This window comes from Triturus cristatus, chromosome 10, assembly GCF_964204655.1.
Source record: "Triturus cristatus chromosome 10, aTriCri1.1, whole genome shotgun sequence".
Taxonomy (NCBI): domain Eukaryota; kingdom Metazoa; phylum Chordata; class Amphibia; order Caudata; family Salamandridae; genus Triturus; species Triturus cristatus.
The window spans coordinates 624113451-624127937 of NC_140593.1; the positions used below are offsets into that span (position 1 = coordinate 624113451).

At 41.8% G+C, this 14487-nt stretch overlaps 1 protein-coding gene across 6 annotated transcripts in view; it reads left to right on the forward strand.

Annotated features, from left to right (window-relative positions):
* Nucleotides 1–14487, forward strand: part of LOC146789809 (ankyrin repeat and fibronectin type-III domain-containing protein 1-like) — a 2714698-nt gene that overhangs the window by 1918055 nt on the left and 782156 nt on the right. For all 6 annotated transcript variants that reach the window (XM_085632159.1, XM_085632158.1, XM_085632162.1 and 3 more), the window contains one exon: nt 7323–7363. In XM_085632159.1, the coding sequence (XP_085488285.1) occupies nt 7323–7363 (41 nt within the window). The remainder of the gene's footprint in view (nt 1–7322; nt 7364–14487) is intronic.

Below are 14487 nucleotides of genomic sequence, written 5' to 3' on the forward strand. Positions count from 1 at the left end.
GGCTTTGTCAGGGGAGTGGAACCAGTGAGAATACAGGTTAAGCCGAACGCGGAATTCCCGAGAACACCCCAGTATAAACTGTCGCCTGAAACAATTGCAGGGATTAAACCTGTGATCGAGTCTATGATTAGGCAGGGAATTCTGGTGGAGATCATGGGTAGTCCATGTAATTCACCCATTATGGGACTGCAGAAACCAAGTGGGAAGTTCAGGATAGTGCAAGACCTGCGGAAAATAAACGACATAGTTGTTCCATGTTGTCCAGTGGTACCGAATCCATCTGTGATACTGTTCCAGATCCCATGCGAAGCTGGATGGTTCACAGTGATTGACTTATGTCAGGCATTCTTTTCGATTCCCCTACATGAAGAGAGTAGATTTCTTTTTGCATTTAGGCTAGAGAATCGGATATTAACATGGTGTCGTATCCCACAGGGGTATACGGAGAGCCCGTCGATTTTTAATCAGCTCTTAAAGAAGAATCTTGAAGGTCTTGTGTTGCCGAAAAACTCTGTTTTGGTGCAATACATTGACGACCTGCTTGTCGCGTCAGAGACAGAAGATGCTTGCAGGGTCGATACCATCGCGTTGTTGAATTTCCTGGGAGAGAATGGTCACAAGGTGTCTCCAAACAAGCTGCAATACTGTTTACCTGAGGTACAGTATTTGGGGCACAGAATTGAGAAGGGTAAAAGGAAAGTGTCTCCAGATCGCATTGATGCGATTCTGAGGATGCCAGTTCCCTCGACACAGAGGGAAGTTAGAATGTTTTTGGGAATGGTGGGCTATTGCCGCCAGTGGATCCCAAACTTTTCCTTTGAAGCGAAGCCTTTACAGCGGCTGACGCGAAAGGATGTAAGTGATCCGGTACCATGGGACGACGACTGTTTGAAATCATTTCTGAGGCTGAGAGAAGCCTTATGTAGCGCTCCTGCGTTGGGAATGCCGGATTACAACAAGGCATTTGCATTATTCTGCTGCGAAAGAGAAGGTTGCGCATTAGCAGTGTTAACCCAGAATCATGGAGGTGTCCGTAGACCAGTTGCATATTTCTCAGCTACTTTAGATCCAGTAGCTTCTGCGTTGCCCGGATGTCTCAGATCCGTTGCGGCAACAGGTGTCAGCATCGAGAGATGTGAGAGCATTGTGATGGGTCATCCTCTTACTGTACATGTGCCACATTCTGTTGAACTGTTGATGACTAGGACTAAAACACAGCACCTCACGAATAATAGGCTGACTCGTTATGAGCAAGTTATCCTTGCAGCCGATAATGTGACATTGAAGAGGTGTGCTGTTTTAAATCCTGCTACATTGTTACCTATTCCAATTATAGATGATAACGAAGATTGTGCGGACCATGATTGTCTCGACGTTACCGAACTATGCACCAAACCGAGACCTGACATTGTCGATGAACCACTCCCAGTGTCAGATGAGATTTTCTTTGTGGACGGTTCATGTTTAAGAGACAGTGTCGGTCGATTGAGAGCAGCGTTTGCTGTATGCACCATCACGGGTGTGGTTGAAGCCGCTTGTTTAGAAGGAGTACACTCCGCGCAGGTGGCTGAGCTCATTGCCTTGACTCGTGCCTGTTTGGCAGCCGACAAGATCCGTGTAACGATTTACACGGACAGCCAGTATGGGTTTGGTGTGGTTCATGACTTCGGACAGCTATGGTCCCAGAGAGGGTTTATGACGTCTTCAGGTTCTCCTATAAGAAATGGTGAACATGTACGGAAACTGTTAAAAGCATTGCAAGGTCCAGATGAAATTGCTGTTGTTAAATGTGCTGCCCACACAAAGGGAAATGATTTCGTCTCGTTGGGAAATAACTACGCTGATGAAGTAGCCCGATTTTGTGCAGAACAGGGATGCAACTTCACTGAGACCTACGTCGAGGAAACTGGGGAGGAGGTGGTGTATGGTCAGATGTTAGCTATGGCAGACTCATGGGAGGAACTGACACAGCTTCAGGAAGGGGTCTCGGAGCAGGAACGTGACAGCTGGATACGAGCGGGATGTGAGAAGGGAGATGTGGATATATGGGTTTCGAATGATGGACGAGCGGTGTTGCCGGAAAGTTTGTTGAATCCCATGGCGAGGTTGATACATGGTGCTGTACATCTGGGTAGGGATGCCATGATGAGAGTGTTTCGTCAGACTTGGTACAACCCGAAGTTTCGTGCAGTGGCTGAAACTGTGTGCCAGAGGTGTGTCACTTGTCAACAGATGAATGTGGGGAAAAGAACCGCTGTGACGTTGAGCCACATAGGGAGGTCAGGGGGACCTTTCAATAGGATGCAGTTGGATTTTGTCGAAATGCCGAAGTGTAATGGGTTGAGGTACATATTAGTGATAGTATGTGTCTTTTCCAGGTGGGTGGAGGCGTACCCTACACGCAGATGTGACACACTCACAGTAGCGAAACTATTATTGAGAGAACTCATTCCAAGGTACGGGTTCCCGACGTCCTTTGAATCGGACAGAGGAACTCATTTCCACAGCGAAGTTATGAAGTTGCTTTGTGCTGCTTTGAATATAGATCAGAAGTTACACTGTAGCTATAGACCAGAAGCTTCAGGGATAGTGGAGCAGGTGAATGGAACTCTGAAGGCTCGGATGGCGAAAGTGTGTTCGTCTACGTCTCTGAAATGGCCTGACGCATTACCTTTGGTCCTTATGAGCCTCCGAAGTGTGCCTGATAGAAGGACTGGGTTGTCACCCCATGAAATCCTCATGGGAAGAGCGATGCGTTTGCCTGCAATACCTGCTACTGCTCTGATAAATATCACTGATGATATGATCCTGGACTATTGGAAAGGCCTTGCTGACGTGGTCCGTTCTGTGTCTCAGCAGGTGCAGACAGCAACGGTTCCAGCTGCGAGTGACCGGTGCCACGACTTGGACCCAGGCGATTGGGTCCTAGTCCGAAAGCACGTGAGGAAGAGTTGTTTGGATGCTAGGTGGCGCGGCCCGTTCCAAGTGATTCTTGTCACGAACACAGCCGTCAAGTGTGGAGGTTTACCGAACTGGGTGCATGCTTCTCATACCCGTAGAGTTCCAGCACCCTTGGGAGATACAGCCCCTCTCGAGAACAAAGATCCCAGTGAGCCGACAGAGCCTCCTGAGAGGGCCAGTCAAGCTGTAAGGGTTGCTGAAGCGGCTGCTGATGCACTGAATCGTATTGGGGAAGAGCGTGAAAGAAGTACTGACCCAGAAACCGGCGAAGGAGCAAGAGGTGCAGTGGGTAGTACAGAATCAAGTTCTGCCGAAGAAGAGGAGGTCAGTGCACCGGGTATCGAAGGGAAGACCGGAGGTGCTACCGAAGCAGAAAGGGTTTGGCCCGCAAGACAGAACCGGGTAAACCTGAGGTTGGCTCCGGACACAGATCTTGCCCCAGTTTCGGAGGAACCAGAAGAGGAATCAGGTGACGAGGAGAATCCTCAAGGGGGTGTGAAAAGGTCCAAGAGAACTCGAGTGCCAAGTCGGAAGTACGCTTCACCAGAGTGGGCATATCAAGTGACTGATGCCAGGGTTACCGAGCACGGGAAGGTTGAGGTCGATGACATTGGTCAACAGTGTCCCGCTCCAGAGGGTGGAAGTGTTGCTGAAGGTTCCGGGATTGGAGATCGAAGGAATTTTGACGATCCATATTCCGAGTCCGCCATTCCTGAGTGTCATTCGAGGTATGATCTTGGACAATTTGGAGTTCCCGACGTTCACGACTGTGCCAGACCCACAAGAACTGATCATTCTTAAGCTCGAAATATTGCAAGGAGTCCTGGAACTGTTGGGACCAGCGCTTATGTTAGATTGATTTGAGAAGGTTGCAAGCAGAGAAGAAGATAACCTAGATCCGAGCGGAAGAAGAACAAAATTAGGGATTTTTCCGTTATAGAACGAAGAAAAGTTAGGGAGGTTTGCCTAAAAGTTCACGAAAGAGACACTGATGAGAAAGAGACTTACCCTTTCAGAGACTGTAATGGACACTGAGTACATTCCGAAGATGGCAGATCCTGCAAACCCACATCGTAGGGCTAAATTGATAGTAGGCACATTGGTAGGAGTTGTGATAATCACCATATTTGCGGTAGTGATAAGTTCATACATGGTGGCTCACAGGCAAGAGGGGAAGGTTCAGGGAGCACCCACACCTATTACCCCAGGGCAGAGTGGTGTCAGTATTAGAGAACAGGAAATATCGAAGTTGAGGGATGATCGCAGACTCCACATGGATCTGTCCAAGGGTGATTTTAAGCTTAATGCGTATGCGAGGTTGCTGTATGAGTATGTTGATGCGATGAATGTGAAGGATTGCTATGTGTGTATGCAGTTGCCTGCTTCAGTGGATGAGGGTATCAAGTACCATCATCTCCCATTGACATATGGGATTTCTTGTAGTTTATTACTCAGTTTATTTTATGACAGGAGACAGTTCGAGTATTTCTTTTCAAATTTTGACACGGTACTTCCTGAAGTTCCAGCAATCAAGCATTTGAACAAATATGATTCTAGCAAGAAAGAGGACAGACTCCTAAAGTATTTTAGACCGACTATGAAGTTGGATACGGCGCATGCTCACAGGAATAACCTGACATGTGCGTTATCTGAGATAGAGAAGAAATTCATAGACCAGGTAGAGGACAGATACAGACAGTTGACCCAGACACGACACACTGGAGATAGCCCAGTAGATTGGACGGACGAGGAGAGAGCTCACAGATCCAAGGGAAGTTATGGACCAATAGCGTTAGATGAGGTACAGAGAGGGAATTTGTGTATTGGACGGCCTCAATCCGATACGGATAAGGTCGCAGTAGGACATAGCACTTGTTCTCAGACCTTCACAGTGGAAGCTTCTGCTAAGAATTTTATGGTAGGTCCAATAGAGGTAATTCCGACAGTATATTATGTATGTGGGAAGAATGCCTATGTCAGGCTACCTGCGAATTGGTATGGCATATGCTATTTGGCTATCATATTCCCGAAGATCTATCACACCGAGGACTTGGAGTTGTTAGAGACGAAGCGACAGTCTAGGAAACGTAGGGCTACGAACGCCGGTGCAGTGATTGGGGACATATACGGAGCAATGATACCTAGTATGGGTGTGGTATTGAATGATGTGAAGATTAGGAGGTTGGCGACTGTGGTTGATGAGTTGTCTATGAACAAGGCGAGATCTTTGTTGTTGGTGGCTGGAGAGATGTTGTCGATACGGAATATGGTTATGCAGAATCGCCTTGCTTTAGACGTATTATTAGCAAAAGAAGGCGGAGTCTGCAAATTATTGAAGGTTCAGGAATGCTGCACATATATTCCAGACAACACAAAGGAGATAGGGAAGTACATAGACAACATCACGACTATTCACAAGGAGATTATGGATTTGACGGAGGAGAATGTGTGGGAGAAGATTGGATTAGGATTTGGAAGAGTGGGAACTTGGTTTGCGAATTTGGGAAGAGGATTTCTGGGATCAGTGTTGAAGCCGATTATCATTGCTGTGGTTTGCGTGATTTGTTTGTGGGGATGCGTGAAGGCATGGAAGTGGTATCAAGGAGGCAAGGTTGAAAGGGCTCTTAAGGCAAACGAGAAAAGGATGGCGAAGCTCCAGGAGCAGCAATATGAGAGTCTTAAGAGACTGGAGGGAGTTCGACATGGCAAAGTTATGACTAGCGCGGTCTAAATCAGTTCTAAAGAAGAGAAATGTAATGGTGTGATGACTGATGTCATCAAAGGGGGGAACTGATGTAGCGCTTAAAAGTTTGAAAATTGTAGGGGTGCGTTATATTCAATGTTAGTTGGCACCCGCATATAATCAAATGTGTGCTCAGGTATTTTATGTGCAATGTATTACGAATTGTATAACCTATATCGATTTTAATAGAAGTGCCAGCTATGTACAAGCACATTGTAAAGGTATTAGAGAAATGTATAGAGTTTAGCCTACATGAAAAGTAATGTGGTGTTAGAAATGTGTATCTTAGACTTCGTGTCTGTAGACTGTTTAGTTTGACCACACATGAAAGAAAGACGTAAATGTCAATACTGTGATTTAAACCTGCCTGTGTAACCGAAGTGGTGGCCAGAATTCGCATATATCGTTGAGGCGAAAGGCCTGGTATTTTCTTATGTTAGCCAAGGGCAATAGGCCAAAAAGGATTTATTCCAGTAGAGGTTTTAGGCTGTAGTAAATTGCAACTTAAAGGATGTGAAGAATGTCTGCTTTGCATGATCTCACCCCAGGTGCAAGGACAGTTGCTCGTTAGTAGAGAAGCTCTTTGTTCACAAATTGACTTATGTAGTAAAAGCCAGACATGGGAGTGTATTGGAATGTGCCAATCGTAACTCCTAGTGCGGATGGCGTCTGGGACTCAAGGCCAAGTGATGGACGATGGAACTGGACAGCGCTCTGTGGAAATTTACTGAAAGACGACCCCGCAGAAGAGGAGGCGCAAAGGGCGTGTTCTGGGATTTGGGGTTCTGTATTAGGGACAGCGCCCCGAGGGTGGAGGCAGATCAGAGCAGCCCAGAGCAGAGGAAGGCTAGGCGAAGGGATAGAGGGGGCAACTTAGACCAAGCTCTCTAAGTGAAGACTTCTTATGAAGTTTCACTCTGACACCTTTTACTGGATGAGGGTCTCAAGGGATTGCTAAGTAGGGATGTCATCTAGTGCAGAGTAGGGACAGAGATGGTATGGTTCAGTGTCCCTAGTATCGACATTTGCTTGGTAGTGTTCTACCTCATGCTTTTAGAGATTGTACTTTTAGTTATTTTTAGCCGTATGCGGATTCTCCGTAGAGTAGCTTTTGTGTTAGTGCCTATGTACTTGTTGTGCCTCGTATTGAGGACTTTGTATCTCCAAATCTTTATGCTGATAATAAAAACCAGAGAGCCAAGAGATTAAGTCTCGAGTCCTTGATTATGGCAAATTGTGGACAGTAATTTTGATAATTGTGTCTTTCCCTCCACTCTATTGGACAAGTAAAAAGGTTCATCTGACCAGAGTGGGTTCCAGTAGATAATTGCGAGATACTAAAATGGGCCGGAGCACAAATGTGCAAGATGAACTGTCTGAAGTGCTAGGAAACGAGGCACAGGCAGAACAGAGGGTTCCTGTGACCATCAAACGTGACCTTCCCTGTTAACGTGTGATGCACAATGCCTGAATTCATATGCTGCACCACGGTGCATCCATTGCTTCGGTGACCTACAGTCAAGTCTGTTGATCTCTTCCACAAAAGTCTGCCATAGATAAATAATGTTTTCCCAACTCCCTGAGTCTAATGTTCCTTTCCTTTTCCTTATGTTTTTAGAGCCTGGGCTCGGCTGACAGAAAGGATCTGCCGCAAGTAAAGTAAGTTCATTGTTACTTGAGCTTTCTTGGCCCTGGGGAGATGGATGCTTTGTGATGTTTATTAATGCATTAAATTGTGTATGCTCAAGCAGAAGGACAGATACTTTTCTAGAGATCTCCAGAGTGCGATGGTGTGCATTTATTCGTTATGTTATTGGCGTTTGTTTAGAGCACATTCTGGCTTTAAATGCACTTGTAGCGCTTTCTTGCAGTCTGGTAACTTTCCACTTCTTTTCGGAGTTAACACTGCTGACTGGACACAGGTTCAGCCTGTGATGACGTGTTACAGGTAAAGAGTTCTCATGGTATGCTTGGCTAGGTGGTTAACTCCTCTTCTTGAGCTGTGTGTGGCTCTGACCTTTAAGGACTACGGATGAAGGGCTTTGCCAATTGCCAGAGCATCCTATAGCGCAATAGAAATGTCCATGGTCTGGGTGATTGGCAGGTCTGGTGCTCCAGAGTGGGAGGCGTCTATTAGCACAATAATGGCCACCATATGACATATTTCCGCGTTGTTGGATGTACGCAAGCCATTCTTTCTTGATGGTCGGCTAAAGTTTGCTTTTGGCCTTTATAACGGTAAGGCTGTTGGGAAAAGTCGAAGTGTATTTGCTTTTTGACACCCATTTGTCCATTTCTAGGAGCCGGCTGCTTGCAGTGTCAAGTGGTACCAACACTCTGCTCTTTTGCATTGTGGTATGCAAGTGAAATGGTGGTGCACGTGCACATAAAATACCCTGCTGTACTTTTTACCTTGTGATGCCAATATCACTAGGTGAGAGACACTGTGTGGACCCAAAGCCCACTCTGTATATTGTAAATGATTCATAACAGGATGTCTTGCAGACAAATTGCCAATAAAGACAACGTGCCCTATTTAACCATTTTTTCGGGTTACAAGTGTACACAAGAAACTGTCTTCAGCACCAAGGAAACAGACACTTAGAAAATACGAATATTATGACTTGCAAAAGTGACCTTCCGAATTACTGTGTAGAGCTCAAGGCCAGAGTTCATATTTTGCAGTGCACTGCATCCAAAGCCTCCCTGACTGCAGCCAAGTCTGACTGTTGATGTACTCCAGAAGAATCTACCATAAGACTGTGAAGACAGATCTAAAAATGACCCCCAGATTTCTGAAGGTCTTAGCTGAGTGAGCTTCAGTGGCCAGAAGAAAAGCCAAACTAATGTTATGTTGATGCACACAGAATGAGGGTAGAGGCTATAGATACCGCACTTGACAAGTGAAAAGTGTTTTCCTTAAATATAGTTCTTACAGTGCAGAGAACCAAGGAACACTGCCCTCTATGTTCCTTATCAGGACAAAAGTCCTGTTACAATATTTCATTCAAAAAGGTTCAGCACCGTTCAGGAATAGTCAATAAATATTCAAAGAAATGTTCAAGACATCAGTCAGTTTCTTGAGAAGATTCTTTTTCTTTATTGTGCAATCACATGGAAATGAAGAATCATAATCACATTGGACATGAAGGATCTTAGCAGACGCGTTTCGTCTCTTACAAGGAGACTTCTTCAGGGCTAATAGAAAAACATATATAACATACAATTATCACCATGAAAAATAGAACAACGTGTGCACAGGTACAATTATCAAACTACACATACCTAGAGTACCAAAGCTAATGAAACAATTTTAATATAAAAACAACAGAACCAAGAATGTATCTGCGTCGTGAATCAGGCCTTTGAGATAACAAACCCAAATTAGAAATGTATACCATTTAAATGCAAATGCTCAGTTCAGCATGTCCATAACAAGTATGTTAAAAAATGTTAATCACTTTAAGCACGGAAATATTTCTATTCCATCATGTAAGTATTGGATTTCATACCTTTTCTTTACATTTAACTGATGCAGACTGCAAATTGTTTGAAAATAGAGCCAGCAACTCAAGTTTTTCACGCTGGCAAAGGGATTTCAATGACGATTGTTAGTCTATGAAAATCAATGTTTGAAACAAATCAGATGTCAAAAGTGTATATATAGACAACATCGTTATGCATATATCATGTGCTTCATATTATCATGGGTTTGTTAAAATAAAACAGGTTATGATAAACCCCAAAGTTAGCTTTAGACCATGTAGCAGCTATCAACAATCTGTATAAACATTCAATCAAATAGGAGATCATTGCTGATTATCTAAATAACTTTTTATAAAAAAGATTTATCAATCAATGAGAGCAAACTTAATACATCATATTCTGGTTATTATTCCAGAGAAATTGATGGCATAGCAGCCGTAGCCTCATGCTACCAATGAAGCAACAGTTATCACCATCTTGTTCAAGTGAAAAAGTTTCACCCATTACAAAAAGATTTTTCATTTATATAAAACAATGTTGTATAAAATTCACAAAAAGCAACTCATATCATAGAGCTGGATATTTCCAATGATTATAATATAAGCAATTTCTAGTGCAATCATACATACCAATTCATGGAAAATCAGACAAATGAGTATCTATGAGCAAATCAATAAAAAAAAAAATAGTATTTATTTTTGTGAGTCCTAAAATGTAACAATGCAACTAGCAAGAGCCCGAGCGATAGACATCAAAATACTTTCTGTTTACAACATAGAAGCTGCTCTGTATTTAAGCAGATGCCCTTTATAAAGACGCTGTCAAAAGAACGAGAGTTCACTCGCTCTCTCAATAATTACAAGAGGTTCTTTGCTTATGTAGATAAAACGCTATGGCCAATCGATACTACATAAGCTGTATATAGCGAGTTGAAAATGGGCTCAATGAAGAGAAATTGATATATTATCTAAAATTACTGACGGTCACATTGGATTTTGTTAAGCTGTCAGAATTAGGTGAAAATTACTTGGGTTGCACACAAACCTAATGCGCACCCACACCCGAGAAACGCTGCAATACATTTAAGAAGAATTACGTTTTTTTAAAAAAAGGAAGCTCCACTATTTAGTTGCTCTTTGTTAAGAAAGACATATCTGAGCAACAGATAAGTGGCATTTTATCATTTATCAAAAGCTTACCTATAGGGGTATGATAACCCGTCTCTTCTGGTCTCGTTCTTTTCGGTGGAGGAACAGAGTTACCAGAAGCTAGCGTTTTTAAATCATCCGCTCTAAAATCTCATTCACCTGTGTGAGCATAAAAATCAACGACGGCCCAATTGATTAAGGATTCATAGTTTTCGTGTCGGCCATTTGTAAAAGATAGAACGTCATATTGATATAATGCAAAGACAATAAGTTCTGGTTCAAGCCCAGGAATCTTGCAAAAAGTTAAACAACAATAAGTTTTTTGTTGATATGTCAGAAAACCGTTGTCATGATATCCGATTGGTATCCCGTTTAGAGAGTGTTAAGTTTAAGCGCAATGTGTTCCATCACGCTCTATGACGATGACGTACCGGCACACGCATGGCAGCCATCTTAGAAGAGTAATCATTTTTCCAACAAGATGCTACATATAAACATAGTTGAAAAGGACACTCAGATCATAAAGATTGTAATGATACAATGTGTCTCACAGAAAATTCATATAGAAGGATCAGTGTTTTTCAGATGTCAATTAAACAGGAAAATCCATCGCAACTGTGGCAACCTTCTTGGTACGATATATTTATATTAATCTAGATGGAACATGTTGTTAAATACAGAATATGAAATTTATATACGTATAAAGAACATATGGGTAATGCCTGAGTATGCTGTCGTTAATTCTTGAAGCGATGTTTCAATTGTTCATTTGTTCCCTAAATAGTAAATATTATTGTTGCGGCGGCCATCTTAGTGCAGTATACATAAATATAACAATGACTGGCTGCTAACGAAATATCGTTGAGGACAACACTATGCTGAATACTATCGTATATATTCAGCAAACGATTTCAGTGTGTGTCTAAACTCCTAAAGTAGAGGACAGAGAGGATCTTAAACGATTAAAGAATAATAATAAATAAAATGTCAGTGACCAATACCACAAATAAGACAAATTTGCATGTAGGTCAGCAGGAAAGCACAGTGAACAGTTTCAGGATCAGGTAATGATGCATATAAATAATACAGCGGAAATTCATTAATCCAGTAATTTGCATGTTTGTATAAGCATTTTTAAACAAAATTATGGCAACAATTAGAATATATAAGCTGAATATCTGTAACCATAGCTGATGAGTTTTCACTACAGGCACATATGATCCAGCTGGCCTATAGAAAATGATGTAACTCATCATTAAAGTTTAAACCAAACTTATTTGTTCTCAAGCGGCATATCCAGCTCGCTTCCCGTTGTCTAAGCAATAGTTCTCTGTTCCCTCCTCTCCTTGGCATTTTAACATGGTCAATCCCACAGAAGGAGATATTCTTTTCTCCTGAATGTTCCTGGTGTATATGCTGGGCCATAGGGTATTTTGAGTCACAGTTTCTGATTGCTCGCACATGCTCCTGAATTCGCAGTTTCAAACTGCGAATACTGCTACCAATGTATATCTTATTGCAAGAGCATGTGATCATATAAACTGTAAAGGTGGTATTGCAGTTGATAAAACAGTTTATAGTGAACTCCCTTGATTGATTGCTCTTAAATTTCTTAAGCTTGTTCTGCCCCAATTTGCATACACAACAATCATTGCATGTGTAAAAGCCTGAAGGTTTTTCAGGCAGCCATGTTTTGGTGGACTAATGTTATGTGATGACATTTGGTGGCCACGTGTGCAGGATGCCAGGCTTGTCACCAGATAGCTTGTATCTGTGTTTTTGGTTCTGAAGGTTAAAATAGATCTGGATCATAAAATCATTACATTGGATGAAGTTTCTCATTGGTATAAGTATGCAAAAAAGGGCTAACTCTGTGATTGCAGCATGGGCGGCTCAGTAGACCACCAAGTGCCCATTGTGTTGATGGCCAACAACAGGTCCAGTGGGATTAGAGTAGCAGAGTTTTCTTGACCTAAAGCTGCCAGTTGTATTTTTTTCCCGCAGAAACTAATTTAATTCACTAATAACTTGGAATAATTGAAAAACATATTGTGCAATGTCCAGCCGTTAATTCTCTTCGAGGTGTTTCTCCATATACATTGTGTTCAATCTGTTTTCAATTTTTGATATGAATTAAAGGTCGATAGCTTGCTGGGATAACGGGATCCTCCATGGATTAGATGATTAAAGTTTGCTTCAGTCAGGTGGGTTCTTTCCACTGTCTGAACAATACACTGATGATGTTTTTAATATTGGGGTATAGCTCTGATTCCCGTCCTCGACAGAATATGTTTTTATTTTATTTATTTATATATTTTATTAATTTGTAGAGTTTTATATAGCACAAACCTATATTTATAATACTGTTTCTACCGCGAAAATACCTTTATATATTTTCCTTGCGTACTTTCACTATGTCTTTATGCTTGCCAAAATATGTATTGCTACTATGTGATGTTAAAACATTATCTATATTTTTAGGCTGTTTTTACCTCAAAAATGCATCGTTTACTCATCCTAATGCCTTCCTATGTTTCGTTTATGTACTGCTAATTTTTTTACCAGACTATGAGTACAGGCTATGAATCTCCGTACAATTGTGTTGACCATCTAAGCTTTGGCCAACGATGTAGTAAGGGTGTTTTTTGAAGTGTGAGTTTGTTCTGATGTTACGGTTCCAGTAGTGGGGGTGTTTTCAGAATCTCCATATAAATTCTTGATTTAAGAGTTAAGAATAATATCAGGACTTTGCAGGTCACGTAGTAATCATGACAATTTCTTTGTTAGCTTTTTCCACTGATGCCATTTTTGCACCAAACCAATAAAATGTTGTTTCACTTTTCATAGCTCATTGATGTATCATACAACGACGCACGTTTGCTGATTTGGCTTGCACAATTTTTATGAATGTCCTAGATGCTTGCTTTGGGTGTGTTCTGTACTGGTGCATTGGTAGGCACATTCCTAGCAATCTGATTTTCAATTCTTTGCATTTGTATTCCTTTGGGTTTACGTGGTGTTGAAAACTCGGGTAAGACTGAATTAATTTTCAAAATAGTTTAGCTTGCAGCGTGGTAGCATGGACTATTTGGACTTGCTCTCCACGGTGAAGGTTCTGAGTATTATTAGTCGGTACTCTTTCCGTTGCTCATGGAGTATGGTTATGTTGTAAGTGGAAATGTGGAAGAAGGTTTTGCCAGTATCGTGAGTTGTGGACAATACTTGACCGGAGAGAGCTAGTGAATCTATTCCCTAGCTATATACACTCACTTCTTTGGATCTTCATGGTCATAGGATAAAGACCCGACAAAGTGTCTGTAGATGAAAGGTGAGATGAGAGAGGAAATCATGGAAAAGGAAATTGTAACGACTCCCTTTAGGAAGGAGATTTGGTTGGGTTTGCATATAATTTGCGTGAGTCCACATATATTGTAAGCAGCCATAATTAATGGTGGTTGTCATCTCTGAAATGACCAGTATCCCTGGAAAAATGATTAAATATTCACCATTCTTCTTTGTGTAAAACTAACTTTGCAGGCCAGGCCCCACATCTTGCTTGTAGCGTTCTAGATTCAATTGTGAAATAAGTGCAGGCCGATGTAGCAGATGGTATTTAGATGGTAACGTTTATTTTCTTATAATGAAGCCCAACCACAGAACATTTCCAAACATTTAAAGAATGCAATAAACTACATATCGCAATTCCTTTTGTCAAAGGGATTCTACCCACTCAAAAGACCAGTAGGGGACTTTGAAAAGCTTGATTTTGTATAGAGCTCTTGCTTACCACTAGAAATAACAGATGTTATTGTTATCCAAGTTAATGGTACTCCATCTAACAGCATGAGATGGATGAATCAGCATTACCTGGATTTGAGTTCATGACCTTCAGGTCCCAGTGTATGTATTGCACGTACGTGTAGACTTTATATGGTACCTTATATGACATTTGCTCTTTGAGACATCTCACAACAATATTGCTTCAAACTGACACTGCCATTAGTAAGACAATAGAATTTTATGGTAAACCGACATTCGCAATAATAATCACTAAAATGATGGTACTTAGTTTTCTTGCTTTTTCCTTTTTCCAACATTTGTGGGTGTTTTAGTAGGTGCTTTAGAAAGTTTTTATTGTTATTATTTCGA